Below are 23,425 nucleotides of genomic sequence, written 5' to 3' on the forward strand. Positions count from 1 at the left end.
TGGGGCTTAGAGCAGGTACAAAAATGTACAGTTGGGAATCTGAAGAGAAGTAGCCAGATTTTCAGCAGAGCGGAGCCCAGCAGTGCTCTCTGACGGTCAGGCTATTTGTGCTTCGCTGCCGAAATGTGTGTTTGGATGCTCGAGGGGTCCAAGTCGTGCGGCAAACGCAGGTCTCTGGCTCCCTGCTCTGGTGTGTTATCGTTGAGCCTTGCGGAACCCCCAGTGCCACCGCCTGCCCCCCCAGACTCCTGTGCTGGATGTCCCGCATAGCAGCAGGTTAGGAAGGGGCTTGGGGCACGTCATTGACTTAGCTTTTGTTTTCCTTTTCAAGTTCGGCAAAGCCCAGGCTCGCTGGCCACCTCTCTGTGCGATGCCCCGGCATGCACTGTGCTGGCGATGTCACACCCACCACAGACCTCCGCTGCAGACCCAAGTGCCCTGTTAGGGGCTCAGGTAAGTCCCATCTTTTTTTGTTTTACAATATTACGTGGTTTTGCAAATGTTGTTTTCTTTTTCGATATCTTTATTTCCTACTACTTAAGGTACGATAAAGTTTAAAAAAAAAAAAAAATCCGACATGTAAAAACTTTGCTATACCACAAAATATTGTAAAAAACAAAAAAAACCTGTCCTCCAAATGACCCCGCAGCCACCTTCGTGAAACGGAAAGCCAAAATTAACAAAATTGGACCACCCCTTTCCTCCCTCTCTCCCCAAAGCAATGCTGACTGGTCCCCATAGGGCAACTCCCATCTGCAGCAGAGTCCGATGGAGGGTGTGACGTGTCAGGAGCACAGTGCTGAGGCCTCGCAAAGAGCAGGAGGAGATGGAAAGTCTTGCTTTTGGAAGACCTAAACGCCAAGAGAGAGGAAATAGCATAGCTGGAGCCTGCGTGGTTCTGAGCACTCCTTGCTGCTGCTGGAGCTGGCAGAAACGCAAGGCGCTTGACACCTGTTAAGATTGCTTTTTACCTTTACAGGGTTAATCCTGTCGCCAGTGACCTGCTCTTGTCGCTTGCTGCTTGGGACTTCCAGCACAGTGTCTAGGAGCTTTTAATTGCCTTCTTCCCTAACATTTCTCTGCGGTATTAGCAAACAGCATCGCCCAGGCAGCGTGGCAGGCTCAGAGCGCAGAACGAGAATCAGCCATCACACCTCCCCGTGTGCTGCCCCGTGACTCACCCTGGTTGGGGGAGATCGCGCGTAGGTGGAGGTTATTCAGTTTTTGGGGCACTGTTCAATCGCTAGTCTGTCCTCTGAGACCAGCAGCTTGGGCAGGGTTATTTCTGCCTTAGAAATGATTGCCTTCTTGGGAACTGCGTGGTGGCCACTGGGCACGTTGTGTAGGTCTCTGAGCTGCCATCAGAGAGGGTGATAACTTGCCATCAATACGGAGGCGTGGGCTGGAAGATCAGGAACCGAAAGTGCAGTTTTGCATAGGGGTACAGAACTGCTCAGAGGACAAGAGCTGTCTCCAGGAATAAGAGCCCGGGTGTGTTTTTTAGTAAAAACAGTACTTGCCCACACACTTTCTTTGCAGTTAATAAATCAGCTTCAGGTTTCAGCCAGGGGAAGTGAGACATGCAGAGCCAGGTGCCTTTCAGAGTATTCTGGGGCAGTCGAGAAATAAATGTGCCCAAAACAGGCACAATCTTTTTGCTATAAAAAGAGTGATTTGAGATTGGAGTTAGTAATAAATGGCATCTTTTCTGTGAGAGAGAGGCCCCAAGTCATGTACCAGAGGTGTTCCGAAAATACAGTTGATTTTATTATTGAGAAAAAATTCTGCTCATTTGCATTTTGATTAATGCTTCGCCTCATGTCTTCGCTGAAAGTTCAAACACTACCGCTATCACTGGGAGAGAGAACTTCAGCAGACATAAGAAAACCTACCTGGCGAGCTGAGATTCTCCAGCTTTTCTGGAGCACTAGAGCCTGGCCTCTGTTAAGCCTGAGATAAGCAAATCCTCACTTTGACTTTAGTCTGAAATGTATCTTGCCTCCGTTTAAGCAAGTCTTAATCTCTCCTAGTAGGCAGCATGAGCTCGAGAGGCTCATCTGGACCATACCAATGGCCTTGAGTCTCTGTTTCTCCTGCCCTGGGCCAGCAGTGAGGACACTCGCGGACAATCTGTAGGACCAGAACTTTAAAAGCTGCTTCTGCGTTGCCCTGCTTGGTGCTATGTGCAAAGCATCATTACATTTTGTACAGCATTGCTCCATGGCAAAATACAGCATAATTAATTTAGTGGAAGCGTGCACATTTTTAAGTGCTGGGAGAAAGAAAGAATAAATTGGATGGGAGGAGTCAGCAAGGCATGGAGAAGGGAGGCTGATCCCTTCAGCTGGAGGTGGAGAAAGCAAATTGTGAGAGGCCAGTTCCTAGTCCGGTTGGAAGTAGTGGTGCAGGAATAAGTTGGCCACATTCACAGTGTTTGGTAGGGAAGGGGGAGCTGGGGAAGGCAAGTCATCTTTCCCCTTGGCCACAGCAGCAGCACCCCAGAGGGGCTGCCTGAGCCCGGAGGAGTCTTGCCAGCGCTGATACGCAGGCTCTGAGAGCGAGGAGTGCGCTGCTGGCTGACAAAAACCCTGGTGGGGACCGGAGACGGATTTTGTCAGCTTAGCTTGTGTCATTCAGGGAGATGACATTATTAAAATTGAAGTTGCATGCGATTTCTCAACCAGCCTGCTTCCTGATGGCGGTGGGTGGCAGGCTGGAGCGCAGACGGGACCTCAAGTGCGTGCTCAGGGCCTGGCGTGCTCCCAGCTCCCTGGTTATCATCATCTGCACTTCCTTAACCGAGGAATTCGCCACCAGCCAGCGCCTGTGGGTTGATGTTGATAACGGGGTGTTACAAGCACAAGCTCTGTTTGTGCTGCAGAGGCCAGGGCAGAGGTGCAAATCTCACCCTTGGGCTGCTTTGAGCAAGTCAGCATAGAGTTTTGCAGCTGGGTCCTGAAATGTGGATTTAAGCGGAATTAAGAGGTTGCTAAAATGTGCTTATGCTTTTAAAAGACAAATTATTATTATTTATGTATAAAATGGTAGAAAGCAGCTTTCAGCCAGGGGCTGGAGACTGGCACCCCAGGATCAGGATGCCAGGAGGAGCTGGTGAGAAGGAGACACGGGTCTGCGGTAGGCGAGGGAGCGGGGAGGAGAGGCTGAGTCACCGGTGGCTGCGCGCGGGGCTGCGGGCACGGCGCTTCCCGGCGCTCGGGCAGGGAGGATGTGGGAGCACACGGCAGGCAGATGACTCAGGCTGGGGACTGGCTGTGTCAGAGGAGATAGAGCTGGGCTTGACAAGCATCCAAAAAAGACAATGGTGTCTTTGAAAAGCATAACTGAAGGCGGCTGAATTGCAGTCACAAGTTAAATTGTTCAAGGCAGAAAGAGGTGAGGAAAAGACGAGTCATTAAGAAATGAGCATCAGCTTCGTAGAGACAGTGACAGACCAGGGGGAGAGTAGACGCATTAGGAAAATGGACACTAGAAATTCGGAAAACAGGATTTTAGCAAAGAAGTGGAGTTAGTTTCAAAAAGCCAAAGGTCGTATTTGGTTTTCTCCAAATCTGATCTCTTCTGACGCAGAGCAGAAGAGAAATTCACCTCTCTCTACTTGTGGTTTGCCAAAAGACAGCAAAAAGTAAATGTGCATTGAGGGACAGCTCTCAAAAACCATGCCAAAATGGGGATGGCACAGCAGTGCGCTTCAGAAAGCAGATAAGAGGTTAAAAGAGAAAAAGAAAATTGAGGACTTTTGAACTTTGCCATGTCAAAACTAAACTCTGTGGAATGCTTGGCTTTCGTTGCAAGGGTAGGTGGGGCTCTCCGTGGTGTTCGCCAGTCGCTCGCTTCCCGGATGCTTGGTCTATGAGACAGGGATTTCATGCAGGGCTGTGAAACAGGTGGATGAACACACATTCGTAGTAAGATACGGTGCAAAAGGTGTTACTGTGTCACATGTAAATCTGACACCAAACCACGGTGAAAGTCAGCAAAGCTCTTGGTCTAACGTGGCATCCAGTATTTCAGTGTATTTTAATGGAAAGGCTGACGCAAGTGAGAAGGAAATTTCTGTTGGTGGAAGGGAAGCTGGAAAATGGAAATAAAGGATGCAGAAAGCAAGCAGAGGGGTGGGCCACGGCTCTCCAGAGCCTCGACTTTTTCATGTTGCAGCTCACACTATTTCACAAAATTGTTTGAACTGCTCTCGGTTGTAAGCTTTGCTAGCTGTAGCTAGGAGGGTGGTGGGTGTACCAGGAGATGCAAACTGAGGTACCCTTGGTGATGGACAGACATTACCTAGAGCTAAGCTGAATACTGCAGCAAAAAGCAGTATGAAATGGAAGATTTCCAATAAGTGTGTAGAGCAAGCATCTTAGAGACTACTTCTATCATTTCCATACTCCTTTAGAAATCTCACGTTGGTTTCTTCAGTTTCCTCCCTGCCAGTTTGTGTTTTCTGGGGCAAGTGTATAAGGCGAAGTCATCTGTTGGTTGAGGGGTGTTATTTCTGTGGTAATCTGTTTTTACGGGTGACTAGTTTTTACAAAAATGGGGTTGTGTACAACTCCCCTAGTTGTTGTTTTTTTTTTTTTTTTTAGCCATCTTGGTCTGTAGGAGTTAGTGACACCCACGTCTAAAATAGTACATCAAGTAGTTAGAATATCTCTAGATATATTTAGCCAGAAAGACTTCACTGGTGGAGACTGAAGGATTAGGAGGAAGGAAAGCAGCAGGGCACGGCTCTGACCCAGCCAGGTCCTCAGTGACTCAGGAAAGCAAGGACACTCTTGTGATGAGAATATTGTCTTTTTGTAAGAATTTCCTTCCTTATAGGAAGTTTCTCTAATGAAAGCAGAGATCGTAATGCATTTGTGTGGCTGCGACAGTTTCTGCAATCACAGAAACTAAGCCTGAACGCCCCCAAATATTGCAGGATTCCTGCTGAAATGGGAAGCATGGGCGCTCACGAAAGTACATTCAGCCACAGCACTTTCAGTTAAAAGCCTTGTAAAACAGCTGAGCCTTGGCACTGCAGCAGGCCCTGAAAGTGCTGTCCAGAAAGCATGCGGTCACGCTGCTGCCTGATTCTTGAGCATCAGGCAGGAGCGATGCTCACCTTGCACCATAGGCAGAGGTAGCAGCAGCTGAGCTGCCCTCTCTCTCTCTCTGGGGTAGGTTTTGCCTCCAGCGCCAGGCAGTGCAAGGTTTGGTGGGTTAAATTCACCCTGTGATTTTGTAATCCGTGGGGTATCGCACACACTGCAGGTCTGCCTGGCCACTGCCACCGCTGAGACGGCATCTGCCAGGTATTGGAGGTTGATGCTGAGGGGTAGGTGGGTCGCAGCCTTGCGCCTCCCAAGCTCAGGGACTCCAGAAGAGATGTTGTAGTAGAGCTCTCCAGCCTTTCTGCAGAGTTACCTTCTTCATGCTGAGAGCACAGCGGCATTAATCCTGCAGCCGAGGCGGTGCAGAGGGAATGGTGCCGGGGAGCTGGCTGCTCTTCTGCAGCCCCGTCGCACCAAAGCATCCTTCCAGTGCTGCAGTGAAAGAGCAGTCGAGCCGTGTCTGAGCTTAGACTGCGTGCATGCGTTTCAGTTGCGTCCTTGAGGAGACGGTCCAGAGTGAAGCCTACAACCTGATTTTCTTTCTTTTCAATTAAAGGCAAGTAGTGAATCTGAAAATGAGAGCCCAAAAAGAAGAGGCCAGAAGCAAATGAAAAAAACGTAAGTTTCTAGGGAAAGGGTTTTGAATGGTGGTACTTTGTCTTTTTTTTATTTTTTAGAACAGTAGTATTGAATGGTTTGGTAGGCGTTGTCAACATGGAGGGCTTGTAAAATAAATTATTTGATAGGCGTTGTCAACATGGAGGGCTTGTAAAATAAATTATTTAATATTTCCAGTAATAATATTTGGATGACTAAAATTGAAGTACGAATATGGATCTACAGATGGATGCAATTTCCCAACTTTTCTTTTGTTTATGTTTTCCCACTTTGCCTGTGACAGAATCTGAACAACTCAGGTTCACTTTCTGTTGTCAGTCTTTCACTTCTTCATCAGGTTACTTCAGGGATACTTAAAACAGTTTAATCCCTGCTCTTCTCCCCTTTTTGATTAATAGAGAATAAAATGCCAAATTGTCCTCCTTTATCTTTCATAACCCTCTGCTACAACAAAAGAGCTTCTATAAAGGATATTTTGGATGTCTGATCACCATAACGGAGTTCACTTACAGTCATATTTTACTGCCTTTTTCCATCTAGTAAGTACCTTCTAGTTTTTCCAAATGCTAAAGTGAACTGAAGGGAACTACAAGCTTCCTGCTACAGAAAACTTAAACACAGCCACATGATCCAGCTCTCTTTCTCCTGTTTCATGTCTTAGTTTTTCATTCAGTTGTACGCACCAGTGCAGAACAGGAGGGAAGGTAATAAAGTGCAGGGAGGACTGTGGTAGCATGGACCTCTCCTGGGCAAGGGGAAGAACCTCTGTGGACTCCCCATGTATCCCTTGGAGGGAGGAGAGGCTCCTTCAACGGGCATTTCAGAGCTGCAGCTTTGCTCTGAATTGCCCACAAAGACCTGCTTCCTTCCACTAACGGTACAGTGTGATTTGGCTTCACGCTTTAATTGCCTGAATTTAGATGGCAGGAGACTTCTTGTTCCGTTTTCTGGGCTACAAGATCATGTAACTGTGCACGTTGTGGCTCATACTCCGTAAGTGAAGGTGAGCACTTCTCTTAAGATTTTTCCAGCTCATTTCAGAAATGCAGAAGTGAAATGTTTCAATATAAATTGGAGCACTTGCCCACCCAGTTGTAAGACGTACAGCTCTGCCACAAGTACTGCTGTAGTATGTATTAAGAGCCACTCTCACTTAAGATATACTGCCCCTACGTGAACTAAAACCTAGGTGACTGAGGCCTCTTCCTAAAAGCAGAGAATCACACCATAAAATCCCCCATGCGTTGCACTGAACAACTAAGAGTGCAGTTTTGAACTTTTTCTCGTAATTATGCTCTGCTAGTATTAACCTAGATGACTTGGATGTCTGCTTAGCCAAGTACTTGTGTGGAAATATGATTGCCCTTCATGACCTCCATTTCTGACCATAGAAATAAATGGAAAAGAGAGGTCTCTGGTGAAGAAGAGGATGAAGATGGAGGGGAGCAAGGCACCAGTGGAGAGAGTGAGCCTGAACCGAAGAAAGTTAAAGCAAGAAGACCTGCCCAAAGGAGGTAAGGAGTGCTTGGTTCAGTCTGTCTCTTTTTCTGCATATGTCTTCTCTGGGTGGAGAGGTAATCTCTCTTTGTCACTAAAGAATGCTTTTTTTCCTGCAATATTACCCTTGTTTACGACCTAGTAAACCTAGGACCTAGCTACTCTCTCGTCTACCCATTTCATGCTCTGGTGAGTGATGCAGTGGTTTCCATGGTAGTTAGAGCAGACTAAATCCCTAGGAGTCTAATATTTGAGATTCATGCTTTCTTAAAGACTTACTAAAATGGATGTTTACGTAAAACATGCAGTATTATGGCTTTTTATTAATTCTTATTTTAGAACAGTGGCCAAAACCAGTGTTAAAAAGCCTCACAAACCCCAGCGTGGGAAGAAGAGAAAGAAACAGGACTCATCTGAAGATGATGATGACGACGAAGATGATGAGACACCCAAGAGACAAACTCGACGAAGAGCAGCCAAAAATGTCAGGTATCGAGAAGTGTGGGGTTGCTTGATGATGAGAGCTGGCTGGCTGGGGAAGAGGGGGCACCAGAAGGCCCTGACTCCGTGTGCGACCCTGCAGAGAGACCCTGCTCTCCCCGCAGATACCCATGGGCTGAGATGTGGTTCTTTTGACAGGTTCATGCCGCGAACACCTGACTTCTCTTTACCTTGTCTTGCCATTTGTAAAGGAGGGAATATTTACCAGTCCCTCTTAGAGAAATGTGAGGAGGTTTGCATAATGTTTCTAAAGCACTCTCAGATAAGATTAAGAATTGCAAATAATAGATTAAAATGAGTAAAATGAGCTGTGCTAGATTGGACAGTGCTAGTAGATGAAAATAAGTAAAATGAGCAGTGCTAGCTGAGAGTGGCTGATAAGTAATGCCTTGGGACAGAGCATTGAGACATGGTGGAGGTAAAGCATTATCCGTTTCCCAATATACCTTCTGACCTTTGGGCAGTCCTTCGGACTTGCAAAGAGCCACCCGAAGAATTTTTTTTGGTGGTTAAGTGTTCATCAAAGATGAGAAGTGTTGTTCCTAGGGCAGTGTAGGCACCCATGCAACTTTTCAATGCTCTGCAGCCTCCATTGTTAAACATAAAATAATCTTTCACCGGATAGAGGAGACTTTCTCTGTTGATGGTCTTGCTTCTGCTGCAGGGATTGTTCCACCTCCTCATGAAGCATCTGGTGTTGGCCATGGTCAAAAAAAGTATATGGACAAGATAGAGGTTTAATCTGCTAAGTGTAGCTATCTGAGTGTCTCAGGGAAAAAATACTGAATGACTAACTAAAGAAATGCATGTGCTGAACATGCACTGAACCCCAGGATAAATGCTGGAGAAGGCTGGCCTCCAGTCCATGCTGTTCTGTGTGTTTCTGGACTGGGAAGAGTCAAGGGCTTTTTATCAGTTTGGTTTTGATCTTATTCAGTTACAAAGAAGATGATGATTTTGAGACGGATTCTGATGACCTGATAGAGATGACTGGGGAAGGAGCTGATGAACAGCAAGACAACAGTGAAACTATTGAAAAAGTCTTGGACATCAGGCTTGGAAAAAAAGGAGGTGCGTAGTTCTGGAAAAAGCCTTTATTTCTGATGGCAATCATGTGCGCTCACAGTTTCTCTTGTCCTGGTGCAATGCTTTTGCAGCTTCAAAGTGGGATCAAGGGTTGTTTCGGTGCTTTTTGCCCCTTCCTCTATGCCTCTTATTTATGTCTTCTAGCAGCTTTTGTAAAATCTAGTATTGAAAAGTCTAAAATGTTAAGTTTATGTGCTTGGCAGCTTTCATTTAGCATGCACGCATTTTAAAGATGCATTCATTGTTCTGCAATTCTTGCTTTTCTCTTCTTTGAAATATAAAACAGATCTTCCAATAGAGTCAGTTTTCATAGCTCCATTGACAAAGCCATAATGAAAATAAAGTCGATGTTTTATTCTCATAGCCTTACAAAAGTGTTTTTGTAAAACTGAATGGTTGTGAACATTTTCAAGAGACCTTTGAATTATACTGAAAGAAAAAACATTTATGATAGAGAGATTGAAAAAGATTCTGTTGTATGGAAAACTTTTGCGTGCTTGTCTTACTGGGTTGCAGAATCTGTAGGATATTCTTTGTGCTACTACAAAAGAGGTATTAGAAGAATAACTTTCTGCTCTAATGCAGTTCACGTCCAGTGCTTGATAACAAAGGTACCGACTGCAGCCTGATTTCTTTTGCAGCCACTGGTGCTTCCACCACAGTGTATGCAACTGAAGCCAACGGCAACCCAAGCGCTGACTTTGATCCTGAAAAAGATGAGGGAGAAGTTCAGTACCTGATCAAATGGAAAGGCTGGTCATACATCCATAGCACATGGGAGAGTGAAGAGTCCCTGCAGCAGCAGAAAGTGAAGGGCCTGAAAAAGCTAGAAAACTTCAAGAAAAAAGAGGAGGAGATCAAGCAATGGTATGCTTTACTTCAACCAGGGATTTGGCCTTGGGCGAATCTTTTTTAGGCAGAGGTTTGCAGAGTCAGGACTGAAAACGTTTGATTTCTTCTTGCAAAGCATGTTTCATCCAAAGCAACTGTTTTTGGTGCACAACACTCACATCTCTCTTTTCCTACTGATGAGCATCCCCCACTTGTAGAAACGATGTCTGTGTCCATGGTGTTGAAAGAGAGAAGAGATGGCATAAACTCCACAACATTGCCACTTCCCAGCTTAAGAACTGGGGTAGCTGACAACAAATAAATGGTGCAGATTCACCTGGCCCAGGAGGTGACATGAGGGCTTGCAGCCTTATTAACTGTTATTAATTGTGGGCTTGTCTGTATGCAAGTTTTTCCATCAGTTTATGTCCAACCTCCCCAGGAACTATAAGGGAAGCTACGGTGTGTTTCCAAAGTGATAAAGCTGGAGTAGCAGCTTCCATCTCTGTTTTATTCTGGTTTTGAGACTGATTCTTGCAGCAGAATAAGGCGTCATTTAACAGGGAGACAGTATGAACATCTATGACATTTGCTTCTCGGTAATGATTTGTAATTATAGGAAGCTTTAAGAAACATGTCATATAAGCTGTATTCTGCCCCAGCGACTTTTGTCTGAATGACAGAACGATATAGGAAAGTACAATTTCTATATGTGGTCCCCATGAGCATTATGACAAAAGCATTATAGTGGTTTTTTATTTTGGTTTTTTTTTTTTTTTTGCATATAGGCTGGGCAAGGTATCACCTGAAGATGTGGAATATTTCAACTGCCAACAAGAGCTAGCTTCAGAGCTGAACAAACAGTATCAAATAGTGGAGAGAGTAATTGGTAAGTGAACCCAACGCTTTTGTAAAGGGGTGAAGTAAGACATGGGAACTTTATTCTCTAGTGACAGCAGAATGAGGATATGGTGCTCTTGTCTTCCCTGTCCTCCAGTATCTCTGAGAATAGAACTGGTGTTAAGTGTATTTGTGTGTGAAATTCAGGGTTTTGAACAGTAGAAATCCAGGTTTACAGGTTTGTATATACAAGCAATACGAGTCAATCACTCTCCTTGCCTGGCGTATGAGATGATACGCTAGTTTCCAAGGGGGTGTTCAAGTTGCTGCTGCTGGTGGAGTTCTTTGACTTGCACCCTTTGGATGCATTGTGTTTGCATCCAAAGCAGCAGTACAGGACTGACTTTTGTGAGGACCGCTTTCTGTGACGTTGTGGTTGAGGATGTGGTTAGGCTTCAAGACAGCTCAGGGGCTAGATTTTTGTGATTACTTATTAAAAATAAAAACAGAACTTACCACAGTCCTGTCAGTCAGAGGTGCCGGCATCCAGTTGCTTTGGGAATTGGCTTGGAGAGCTGTTTAACCTATTTCCAATACAATTCCTATAAAAACGCACGGGGCTTGTGGCAGTGACAGCCTGGCTGCCCTGCTCCCTCTGGTGGCTGCCAGCACTCCAAACCCTTCCTTCCCTTCTGTCTCCAAACACAGCTGTGAAGACCAGCAAGTCTGCAACAGGACATTCAGATTTCCCAGGTAAAAGAGCATTTTTTGGTCCCTCTAAACTTTTCCTACTAGCCGAGACCTGTCCTGTGGTTGTACGGCTGGTTCAGACTGCCCCTGTGAACCACGCTTGTGGTTCAGCCACAGAACCACAGTTGCTGAGGTTTGGGCGTTTTTGCATATTTTGCAGCAAACAGTCGCAAAACATCCTCGAATGACCCCGAATACCTGTGTAAGTGGATGGGGCTGCCCTATGCCGAGTGCAGCTGGGAAGACGAGGCTCTGATAAGCAAGAAATTTCAGCACTGCATTGACAGCTTCAACAATCGTAACAACTCCAAAACGATTCCTACCCGTGATTGCAAGGTTTGCTTGCTTCTCTTCTCTCCTGTTGCTGGGTTTCTCTAGGCTGGGTGATGACGCAAGCAGTGGGAATGTGAAGTTTTGTCAGGATAAATGTCAGAGAACATTTTCCCATCCTCCCACCAGCGTTTGAATGGCTGCTTGCTGTTCTTGTATTGTACTTTAGGCAGAGATGTGAACCCCCTTTTGGTTTCATTTACTCTGTGCACAGCGAGAACGTTATGTCCCCCTGGGGAGTGGGAGGCTTAATTAATCCTTGCAAAGTGCTTCCTCCTCAGAAGGAGCTGCTGCAGAAATGCAAAGTTTTAATATCAGTTGGATGAAAAAGCAGCACACCTGGGAAAAGAGAAAACCTGCAAGATGCTGATATAGTGGAGGAGAGGGACAGACAATGGGAGAAAAAACAAGAGGACAAAAAAGAAAGTGGAGCTTGTTCCATCTAGTGTGCATTATGTACAGCTTACCGCACTCTTGGAGGGACTCACAGCCCTGGTCATCAGAACCAGAGGACAACAGGCAAAACATAACACTGTGAAGTGGTTTTCTGAACTGCAGGCATAAGCACAGACTAGGAAAATGTGGATGGGCTTTAACCAATTAATAGATGTATAGTCGTTGCTGAGTTTTCAACCTTACTTTGTCTTTTTCTTCAGTGGGCTTACAGCATCTTCTTTTCCAGGTATTGAAGCAGAGACCAAGGTTCGTTGCCTTGAAGAAACAGCCTTCTTACATTGGCGGTGAGAACCTGGAGCTGCGAGATTACCAGCTGGAGGGCCTCAACTGGCTCGCTCACTCATGGTGCAAGTACGTACAGATGCTATGCGACGTTCGTTTTGTCTCCTTATTTTTGTCCCAGTAGGATCTGGCCCTCTTGTTTTCAAGTGAGGTCTTTACCCGCCCTGATTCTGCAGCTTGAAGGATTTCAAATGTTATCATGTCCAGCTGCATTGCAGACGCCACAAGCAGGAACTATCTAGAGCATGAACTTAAGAAACCTTGTGCGAAAACAAAAAGCGTTTTCCCTGTTTGGGCCTGTTCACATGCTGGACTTGGCTGCTGTGTGAGCATAGTGCATATCAGCCCTAATTTTCCATTGTCCTAACTGAAAAAAAGGTTTCTGGATCGGCATGCTTGCACACTTGTTGAAGTCTTTGAGAAATGTACTTCTAAAATTAGGCCACTGACTCCCCTCTCCCTTTGCCTTTGTCCTTGCTTGCCAGTTTGGAGTGATCATAGTCTGTTCCTTTTTCCAAGTTATTGTGCCACGTACAGTCTGGATGTCCCTGGGATCCACTTGGAAGTGCTGAGAGAAATGTTTTTGCACTGCCTCCTTTCTGTCCCTGCCATGGATTGCTATTCATGCTGGTGCACAGTAAATTAGTAGTGGCGGAAACGCACACTCAGGCAGGATTTATGTTTGTGCTCTTCCTTTTCAGGAACAACAGTGTGATCCTGGCTGATGAAATGGGCCTGGGCAAGACGATTCAGACAATATCATTCCTGTCATACCTCTTCCACCAACACCAGCTGTATGGCCCTTTCCTGGTGGTGGTGCCCTTGTCCACTCTCACCTCATGGCAGAGAGAGTTTGAAGTGTGGGCACCCGAGATAAATGTGGTGGTTTACATCGGAGACCTCATGAGCAGGAACATGGTGTGTAATCAGAAAGCAAAGGGTGCGGGGCTGGGTAGAAACGCTGGGTGCAAAGCAGCAGCGCCTGTGTAACGTGTGTGACATGCATTCTGCTGGAGAGGCTGACGGATAGAGCTGGTGTAGATGAGCAGTTGGGTATAATTTACTGCTGCAGGGACTTTTCTACCTTATTTCCCCTCTTAGAGTGAGCACAGGAATACTGGCTTCCCTCAGAGGGTCTGGAAAGCACTACTGCACTGGGCTGAAACATGCTGCAGTAAGGAGTACAGCGGTGTAAAAATGCTTGCCTCCTATGTTCTGAATTATTCAGGCAACAAAGCACACAAATGTTTTCAGTCTAGTGGTGTCACTAGTGAGATGATGCATTCATTTGGCAGATGAGGGGTAATGTCACAACAGCAAGTTGTTTTGACCTTGTGTTGTTACCTGTGCAAGGGCAGTTGAACCGTGTGTGCACTAAAACAAGCTGCTCCTTGGGCACCCTGAGCTCATCAAATGGCACCTTGAACCACAAGGGTTTTGGACTTGGTTGAAATCTCTGGCTATAGCTACACTAAAATAACAATTGTTAACTCTTTCCTTTTGATAACATTGGTCGAAGTTAACATTTGTCTCCTCTCACAGATACGTGAATATGAGTGGATCCACTCTCAGTCTAAAAGGTTGAAATTCAATGCACTTATTACAACGTACGAGATCCTCCTCAAGGATAAGGTAGGTAATGGTCCAATGATTTTTTTTTATTTAGACTTTCTCTCACTTGCAAGGGGGGAAGCCAGCCCCCAGCTAGTGGGTTTCACCCCTTTCCTCTGCAGTGATGGAGAACGTATAGCTACTGTTTGCTTTTGCTTGCCAGTAATGCAGAGGGAATGTGGGACACCCATTGGAGTGTCTTCACTCTTGCACTGTGGCAGTTACGTTATTCTTTATACTTGTAAGACACCAGGCAGGGCAGTACCTGGATTTTACCTGGTTTAATTTAGGCTAGTTAAGAGGACAAAACATTGCACTGAACTGCTGGCCACAGCATTAACAAAGTCTGGAATTTTTTACACTTAGGAGAAATCTGTCTGCTTAGGAAATGCTCATCAGCCCTGTCAGTGCATCACTGAGTCCTAGCAGAAAACAAGCAGCTTAATACTAATAAAAATAAAAAAAAAAAAAAGAAAAATCAAAACTCTCAGGTTACCTTAACTTTATAACCTTGTTTGTCTGCCCTCCTGCTGCTGCTCCAATGGGGCTAGTGCTACAGCAGGGCTGCAGGGCCATGGAGCAAGGGAGGAGTAGGGAGCTGGGGGAGGACTGTGCTTTCTGGGTAAAGCAAAGGTGGATTAAAATAGGTATACTTGCTGAAAGACTATTCAGATATGGCAGGAGTGCTATACAGCATGGCTAATTTTCACCTTTCTGAGGAGGCAAAATTAGTCTAGGGCTGGGGCAGGGTGCCCAGGAGAGCACGTGCTGCAGTGCTTGCTGGCCACGGAGAGAGGGGCATGTGCAAGGTGGTGGGGCTTGTCTGACCCAGCGTCTCCTTGGGGCCTGGTTTTTTTTTTTTTTCTTCTTTTCCTCCAGGCTGTTTTGGGAAGTATTAACTGGGCCTTTCTAGGCGTGGATGAAGCACATCGGTTGAAAAATGATGACTCTTTGCTGTACAAAACATTGATTGATTTCAAGTCCAACCACAGGCTGCTGATCACCGGCACCCCCCTTCAAAATTCACTCAAAGAGCTCTGGTCCCTGCTGCATTTCATCATGCCGGAGAAGTAAGTCTCCTTTTGGTCCTTCAAAAAATAGCTCTGTGTCCATTCTTGTCTGTTAAATAGACTCGAGGGAGTGCAGAATGGCAGAAATCCATGAATTAAATCTCTGAATTAAACTCAGTGGAGTTAGAGCAATGAAAGGAGAACAAACATTGGTGGGGAAAATCAGAGGTTAAATGACTAACGCAAGGAGTATTTCTGGCAGCAAATTGAATGGGGAAACCTAATACATGTCTTTCGAATCTGTCTGCTGTCTTAGAGCCATCTCTAAAAAGCAAAACTTGTTTTAAGCAATCATCTCAACCATTTCTGAGGTTTCCAGTACATTGTGGTTCAACCAGCCTCGCCAACCATTTTATGGCAGTCTCGAGGAGTGTTGCTCCAGGATGGTGCTGTCTAGCCGATTGTTCGCGTGTCTGCATTATAACAAATGTTTTGTTTTCTTTAAAACAAAATGGGCCAAGACAAGCCAGCCCCAAGACTCATAAAAATTATATTTGACTGCAAAAAGAGCTGTCCCCTAAATTCTTTTTGCAGGATTGCAGAAAGAGTGAAGGAAAGATTTGAGGTCTCCCAAGTGGAGAAGAGCAGATCTCCACATTTCAAAGGAGCTGTTGGAGGAAGCAGCAATCCAAAAAAGCCTTCAGAGCAGTGTAAAACATAGTCCAGTTGTCAAAGCCCTGCCTAGGGGAGGGCACTGTGGAAAGTTCAGAAACTGCTGCCAGGTAAACGCCAGCAGGAGACGGCAGAGCAGAACACTGGAAAACCTGGGATTTTGCATCCTGGGAGTCAGTGTGGAGCTCAAAGTTAAGATGTTAAGAAGGCACCTAAGCCCAGAGAGCTTCCAGCTTTACCAGCAGTCTGTTTAGTTAACCAGACTAGAGTGAACCTTTCATCCTCCACTGTATCTCCATCAAATTGGTGATTTCCTGTCTTGTTGTGCAGCGGGAGCATAGCCGGTGGACGATGTTTGGTGCGATAAGACAAGTGGTATTCTGACCCCTCTCTGCTCCTCGTTTCTGTTGCTAGATTTGAGTTCTGGGAGGATTTTGAAGAGGATCACGGAAAAGGTAGAGAGAATGGCTACCAGAGCCTTCACAAAGTCCTGGAGCCGTTTCTCCTACGCAGAGTGAAGAAGGATGTGGAGAAATCTTTGCCAGCCAAAGTGGAGCAGATCCTCCGCGTGGAAATGTCTGCTTTGCAGAAACAGTATTACAAGTGAGTCATTTATTAAGTTACTGGGAGAGCCAGTAGAAATGGGCACATCTTTCTATGGGCCTTGGGAATATGTTTCAGTATACCTTGTCCTTCAGAATGCAATGTGACAGCCATCACCTCTGGCAGCAGGGTCTTCATGGTGGGAATCTGAGGTAGCTTGTTGTGGTATCTTTTCCTCTGTAGTAGTCTGGAGATGCTTTATTAGGGTGATACAACTCAGCTGGCCAGTTTTGCAGGACAAGGGCAATGGGTTTTTTTGGGGGGAGTAAAACACTCCACAAAATTGTGGTGCTCTTCAATGTTAAACTGTAATAATATCAAGAGGAAAGTAAGATCAGGGTTTCTAGTGAGGAAGCAGCATCCTGTAGAAGTGAAGAGAGATGGAGGGAGGGGAGTAGGCTGATGCCTGAACAAGATGTCCCTGAAGGTTTTGGTCCTCCCAGGCTCCAGCATGCCCAGTCTGCACTGTGAAATGATCTGGACTTTTTGTTTTTCTGCCTGCAGGTGGATTTTGACAAGAAACTACAAAGCTCTTTCAAAGGGAACAAGGGGGAGCACATCTGGTTTCCTGAACATTGTGATGGAGCTGAAAAAGTGCTGCAACCACTGCTACCTTATCAAACCTCCTGAGGAAAATGAGAGAGAGAACGGCCTTGAGACATTGCAGGTGGGCAGCGTCTTTGGTTACCATTGGTTTTCCTTAACTTTCCCCTTTCTCTTTTCCTCCCACCAAGATAAGATCTGGTGAAGTGTTAGCTTTTGCTGTTTCTCCATTAGAAATAGTCCTCACAGCTGAGCCACTGAATCTCCTGCCCTCCCCTTCCACTGGAGGCAAAGTTTTGTGGCCATCTAGAGTGGGATGTGCATGCAATATAAGATCTATCTTGGATGATTCATTTTGCGCGTGGCCTCTGCTGTGTAAATCCAGGTGATTTGATTAGCGATGTATGGGAGAAGCATGACCCCAAAAGAACCAGCTCTCTGCATGTCTCTGTGTAGTGTACGTAAGGGTAAGGTTGGAAAGCATCAGCTGGAATGACGGTTACTTCTTCAGTCTCTGATCAGGAGCAGTGGAAAGCTAATTCTCTTGGACAAGCTGCTGACCAGGCTGCGGGAGAGAGGCAACAGAGTGCTGATCTTCTCCCAGATGGTGAGGATGCTGGACATCTTGGCAGAGTACCTGACTATCAAACACTACCCTTTTCAGGTGAGAAACATCAGCATGGAGAACAGTGGGGTTCACTTGAAAAGTCAAGAAAATGCAGCGGGAGCCTGGGCAATGGGAGTCACTGAGTTTCCCAGAGGTTGGTGGCTGGGATTACAGGTTGCACTTACTGAAATACACTGGAGGGAACTGGGAAGTCCCTTCATTTCAGTGCGGCCCCATCTCTGCAGAACACCTCCTCTGACAGGCCCCTGCTTTGGCCTTCGTCCTGTGATAAACCCCGAGGAGAGGATAGCAAACAGAGAGACCCTGGCTGGGAGCCTGTAACGGGAGCTGCAGTGTCACCCGCTGCGTGACTAGTGCCTGAGCATATCCCCCTCCTGCCCTCACGACACAGCGGGCTAAGGCAGTGTAGTTATTTTTAACCGGCTGTTATTTTTAATGATTAAATGCTGCAGGCAGGGAAGGGGGCTGTAGGGCTCCCAGAACTTGGGTGCAGCAGTTCCTCAGGGCTCCTTTACCTTCTTTCTTTTATCATTATTGTTGATTTTTCCAGCGCTTGGACGGCTCGATCAAAGGGGAGATCCGAAAGCAGGCGCTGGACCACTTCAACGCTGACGGCTCTGAGGTACTGCAGCTGGGGCTGTCCTGCCTCCGGAGGGTCCGGGTGGGCTGCCCGAGCAGCGGGCATTTATGGCTGAGCCACAGGTTGACTGCCAAGAGGGGATTAGTTCAGTCCATTTCTTTTTACAGGACCCTAGATACTTTTAAAGACACAGGTATAGTAAGTTTTGCAACTAGCCATATTGCTTATTTTAAATCTGCCATATCCAAAGAACAGGGCTGCACGTCACATCTCCAGAAAATCCCAAAGAGGCTGGGAAGAGCCAGAATTTAGCAATTCTCTCCCCATGGTCTGTGGAATGAGATGGCTGTTAAATGATTCCTCCAGTCTGAAACTGTTTTTGGATCTGAAATGGCAGAGGCAAAAGGGGGATTTTAAGTGTTGGCAGGCAGTGGAGTCTGGTGTTGGAGGTGAAAGTCTCCAGCGTAATAGGAGAGGGCATCTCAAGCCTCTCGTCTGGGCTTGCTGACTCACAGTGACTGGTGCAAGGCACTTGTTTTGTGCCACAGTCAGCCCAGCCGTGAGAAATACCTTTCCTCACTCCAGAAGCCTGGACCGGAGGGGGATTCTTGGCTGACACAGGAGATACGGCTAGGTGCTTTATGGTTGTGGGAAAGTTAACCAACAAAAGTGAGAAGGAGACATCGGTGCAGGTGGGAAAGGAGCAGGAATGCCCATAGAAGCTGCCCTTTCCCCTCTCCTGGGGGCATCCATGGGGGCTCAGGCATCCTGGCTCTAACCTGGCATCCTGTGCCCTTGGGCAGTGACTCAAACAGTCTGTGTTAGTCGCTGATCTCACCCCCAGCAGGCTTCAGGCAACAAAAAGCACGTGTTTGCCTGCTGCCTTTGTAGGAGTCTGGTGGGCAGCGTGGTCCAATCATCCAACCTTCAAAAGTGACTCCAAGGTGCCCTTGCCCTGAGCTGTGTGCGTTGTTCTCCCATAATGATGCATGCTGTGCCCTTCCTGGAACAGCACGCCTTTCACCCCTGCCAGCGCCGCCTCACCTGGTGCCTCGGCTTAAAGGCCAGTGGTACTTAGCCTGTGTGAGCAGGGAGTGTGGGAAGGAAATCCTTCTTCTGCTTTCTTAAGAAGCATGAATGCAACAGAGCCCTCCCTCCCTTTCCTTGCATAGTTTTGAAGTCGTCATTGCTATTTTATGTCCACAGTTACAGGCTGGCTAACTCTCAGATGCCTTTTTCCCTCCCCACCCCCCAGGACTTCTGTTTCTTATTGTCAACGCGAGCTGGAGGGCTGGGAATTAATTTAGCCTCTGCTGATACTGTTGTTATCTTTGACTCGGACTGGAACCCCCAAAATGATCTTCAGGCTCAGGCTCGGGCTCACCGGATTGGACAAAAGAAGCAGGTGAGAAGAGTTACCTGTGTTGTTTTCTCTCTGGCTTCAGTGTGTGCATCTAAATGAGCTCCCACCTTACCAGAGCTTCTGAAAACATGGTCTTTTTACCCCCAGTCCTGACTCCAGAGAGTACTGCCAACTCAAGGGAAGCTCATTTAAAAGCCAGGAAACAGAAAATCAGCCCAAATTTGCCAGATGCATAGTCTTTCTGTTGGCTTCGGATCCTGGCATGGTTCAAAACCAAGAACCCAACCCGTGGCACAGCACTTCTCAGCCTAGTGGACTCTGTTCTTTCTTGCCCTGAAAAACTTGAAAAGTAGAACAGCCACCATTACTAGGGTTTTATTAGATATGTGAAAATTTGGATGCTAGTTTGTATTTAGAGTGATTGTTTCAGAAGATTTTTACTCTCTGCTTAGTCACACTGCAGGGTCTGTGTTAACCAGCCTGATTTTAGCTGATGCTCCTGAGATATAAGGAGTATGTGATGGTTTTTATTCTAAAAAGACACATCTGTGCATGAAAGGACCATGTCAGACTAGTCTCCTGTGAAACCACTGAGGGATGCATCACTTTGTCAGCACAGCGTGTTCAGGTCCAGGAAATAGCTCTGCTCTTTTCTTGCCCTTCAGGTGAATATTTACCGCCTGGTCACAAAGGGTACGGTAGAGGAGGAGATCATTGAGAGGGCCAAGAAGAAAATGGTGCTGGATCATTTGGTGATCCAGCGTATGGACACCACTGGCCGGACTGTTCTGGACAACAACTCTGGGCGATCCAAGTAAGTGATTGTGTCAAGAGGCAGAGATATGTGGCATGTACAGCATGTGGCATGACCAGCTTCACCTGCTGGTATCTCACAATGTTTGTTTGATAGGATACAGGGCAGAAGGATAATAAATAATGGGAGCATCCGCTGATTTGGCTCATGCAACCATTAATTTGGACATGTAGGATAAAAATGATCAGAAATCGGAAACTAGTTTTAATGCATTACCTGGTTTTCCTTCTGTATTCCTCTCAGAGATCATCCTGGTCTGAGGAAACTTGGTGGTGGAAGAGCTGCAGTTTGGCAGTGACCTCGGACTCTCCCCATTTTCCCCCCAGTAGATGGAGGCTGTTCTCTGTGCAGTAGTCGTCTGTGCTAGAGCAGGAAAGAGATGAGGGACTGAATAAAAAGGCTTTTTATAGTGCTGGGTAGACAACTTACTTCTTGCTTTAATTAGGAAAAACTTTGGTATGTTTTTTTGCTGTAGCAGTGCTGACTTAACAGCTCAAAACACATTTTCTTTCTCGTTTGTTCTTGCAGCTCAAATCCTTTCAACAAAGAGGAGCTGACAGCTATTCTGAAGTTTGGAGCTGAAGATCTCTTCAAGGAGCTTGAAGGGGAAGAGTCAGAGCCTCAGGTAGTTTGAAATTGAAATCACATAGCTGTTTGTAGTCCTCTGCATGGGGGATCGTGTGTGGTTTGCTCCATCTTTGTACTTGCCCTGGGCATGAGAGCAGGTTGGTGAGTAGGGCACGTGTGAGTCCAGAGAAGCTGCAGGAAGAGAGCTCTGGGGTTGGGGGATCCGGGGTTGAGAAGAGCCTTGTTGTCAGGGGTTAAATACTAATGGTCACCAAGAGAGTCCCTTGGCTCCTGAGCATTCATTAGCTAGTTATAGCACAGCCTGCTGAAAGCTCTTTTCCCTGGCTCCTCTGAGCACCCCTTCAGCATCCCTTTTTCGGTTGTTCTCAGAGAGAGGCAGGAGTCGGCACAGTGAAGTCGAATAGGTCGCTCTCTCCTGCCTCAGCGCAGCATTGCTTGACAGCTTAGTATTGAGTGCTTTGACCAATTCTCTTAATGGCCCGAGTAGCAGAGCTTCCCCCCCAGTGGAAACAGTCCACAGTTAATACGTGTCACTGTCTGGAAATTCTCCCTGCTGCTAAGCCTTGATGTTCCTTTTCTTCTGTCCTATTGCCCTTATTTATACTCTTTTGTACCACTTGAGGTAGTTCATTCCTGCCCTCGGTGATGACACCCTGCGGATATTTGCACTTTATTTAGCTCATATCAGCACAGTGCGTGTTTAGCTATTGCACCCCATGAGTCTGTTCTCAAAGCCTCTTCTTTCCTGCTGTGCTCTGCACCCTCCACTTTATCACTCTTTCTTTCTGACTGGTAGGAGATGGACATTGATGAGATTTTGCGTCTGGCTGAAACACGAGAGAATGAAGTGTCAACCAGTGCCACCGACGAGCTCCTCTCCCAGTTCAAGGTACGGACCGCCAGGCTCTGTAGTGGGGTGTTGGAATGTGGCTCCCCACACCTTGCCACGGTGGTAAGGTCAGTAACAGACAGGACAAATCAGGCCCAGCGAGAGGTGACCTGTACAAAGCAGCTTGCTGAGGAGTTGTCTGGGTTTGATAGCTGGGGAGATACGTAGGTATTAATTTAATTTCAAATAAGTGGTTTTGAAGACTGTGAATAAAATTCAGAATTTACCAAATTTGGAATCAAAACCGATAACTTACAGATGCTCAGCAGTACTTCTTAAACTGCACGTACTTCCTCAAAAGCCGTTAGCCCAAAGATGTGGCAAAGAACATAGTGACATAAGGATCAATTATAAAGTAGTTATGGAAATGTTGGCAAAATTCCTACGGGGAAGGAGCTGAGGCTTAGCAGACAGCTCTGGGGTATTCCTGCCAGGGGAGAGAATTTCTAAAAGCGTTCCTTTGCTTATAAAAGGTGGCCAACTTTGCAACCATGGAGGAGGAAGAGACAGAGCTGGACGAGCGGTCCCAGAAGGACTGGGATGATATCATTCCAGAGGAGCAGAGGAAAAAGGTGGAGGAGGAAGAAAGGCAGAAAGAATTGGAGGAAATCTACATGCTGCCTCGAATCCGGAGCTCGACTAAAAAGGTACGGCCCATCTCAAGGAGCTGAGAGGCAGGAGGTGAGAGATGGCAAAGGCAGCGCTCAAGGGAAGCCTTCGTGCCATCCGAGTGCTTCTTTCCCTCCTCCAAAGTTGGTTAGGAGTAAAGCACAGAGGTAGCACATTGACCTCTTGTTGGCATCATGCATTGGGCCCATGGTTTGTAATGCAGTGTGAGGGCCCATGTTGGATTTGGTACAACTCGTCTTAGCAGACAAAATAAAGAGAACCTGTAGCGAGCACAGGGCAAAATATCCAACTGTGTAATGCAGATTTTACTGCAGTTTATGCCGTTTTCTGGCTGTTTGTTTTTCTTGGGCTCTCTAGCTCCCTGGGCTGCTCTTGCCTAAATGTGGCTCTTGCAGGCGAAAGCGATGGTGTCTTCCCAAGTTCTTTTTTAGGTGATGGGATCTACCCCAATCCAACAGAAAGCAGACTGCGCAAGGAAGCTCTTCTGGGATATGGGACTTTAAGGTGTTATGAACTGTTCTGTGGGATAAGCTGGGGAAAAACATTAAAGTGAAAACTAGAGAGAAGGATAATTCATATCGGATGGTTCCAGATTCATTCCTGAGGAGTCCTGGTTTTCAAAACAGCCTAAGGGACAGAGGCACAAAACCACAGTAATCAGTGTGTTTTAATGTAGCTTATACCTTAGTAAATCACAATGCAATTGTGAAACTGCAGGCTAGAAGGCTCTAAAGGGAGGATGACCACCAGAGCCTTAGCTAGCTGGAAACTGCAAGGGTGTGTAGCCTCTCTGGGTTGATTACATGGGCTTCTGCATCTTCAGGAAGAGATGCCAAAGTGTTTTACAGTCTGACCGTGAAATAGTGCCAGTGCATGGGAGGGACAGAAAAGGTTGGCAGATTTGCAGTTGTTAACTGTACTGCTGTTTTTCTGGTACATACAGGCTCAGACAAACGACAGTGAATCAGATGCAGAAACCAAGAGAAGGCTTCAGAGATCATCTGGATCAGAAAGCGAGACTGATGATACTGATGATGAAAAGAGACCAAAGCGCAGGGGGCGTCCTCGAAGTGTTAGAAAAGATACTGTGGAAGGATTTACTGATGCTGAAATCAGGAGGTCAGTGCTGAGTGCAAGAGACACTTCAGAAAACAAATACAGAAATCCCATACAGGTGGAAGAAACCTCAGAT

At 46.4% G+C, this 23,425-nt stretch overlaps 1 protein-coding gene across 10 annotated transcripts in view; it reads left to right on the forward strand.

Annotated features, from left to right (window-relative positions):
- The window catches only part of CHD2 (chromodomain helicase DNA binding protein 2), a 73,565-nt gene that overhangs the window by 35,050 nt on the left and 15,090 nt on the right, over positions 1 to 23,425 (forward strand). For 5 of the 10 annotated variants that reach the window (XM_082321527.1, XM_082321531.1, XM_082321530.1 and 2 more), the window contains 22 exons: positions 5,668 to 5,729; positions 7,121 to 7,243; positions 7,566 to 7,715; positions 8,665 to 8,798; positions 9,455 to 9,680; positions 10,433 to 10,533; positions 11,193 to 11,237; positions 11,395 to 11,570; positions 12,247 to 12,371; positions 13,004 to 13,220; positions 13,845 to 13,934; positions 14,793 to 14,983; positions 16,010 to 16,198; positions 16,703 to 16,865; positions 17,253 to 17,405; positions 17,920 to 17,991; positions 19,205 to 19,354; positions 19,978 to 20,126; positions 20,655 to 20,751; positions 21,511 to 21,603; positions 22,077 to 22,250; positions 23,177 to 23,352. In XM_082321527.1, coding sequence (XP_082177653.1) covers positions 5,668 to 5,729; positions 7,121 to 7,243; positions 7,566 to 7,715; positions 8,665 to 8,798; positions 9,455 to 9,680; positions 10,433 to 10,533; positions 11,193 to 11,237; positions 11,395 to 11,570; positions 12,247 to 12,371; positions 13,004 to 13,220; positions 13,845 to 13,934; positions 14,793 to 14,983; positions 16,010 to 16,198; positions 16,703 to 16,865; positions 17,253 to 17,405; positions 17,920 to 17,991; positions 19,205 to 19,354; positions 19,978 to 20,126; positions 20,655 to 20,751; positions 21,511 to 21,603; positions 22,077 to 22,250; positions 23,177 to 23,352 — 3,056 coding nt within the window. The other 5 variants (XM_082321534.1, XM_082321533.1, XM_082321536.1 and 2 more) reach the window with 4 other exon arrangements.

Source organism: Platalea leucorodia (assembly GCF_965183815.1).
Source record: "Platalea leucorodia genome assembly, chromosome: 9".
Taxonomy (NCBI): Eukaryota; Metazoa; Chordata; class Aves; order Pelecaniformes; family Threskiornithidae; genus Platalea; species Platalea leucorodia.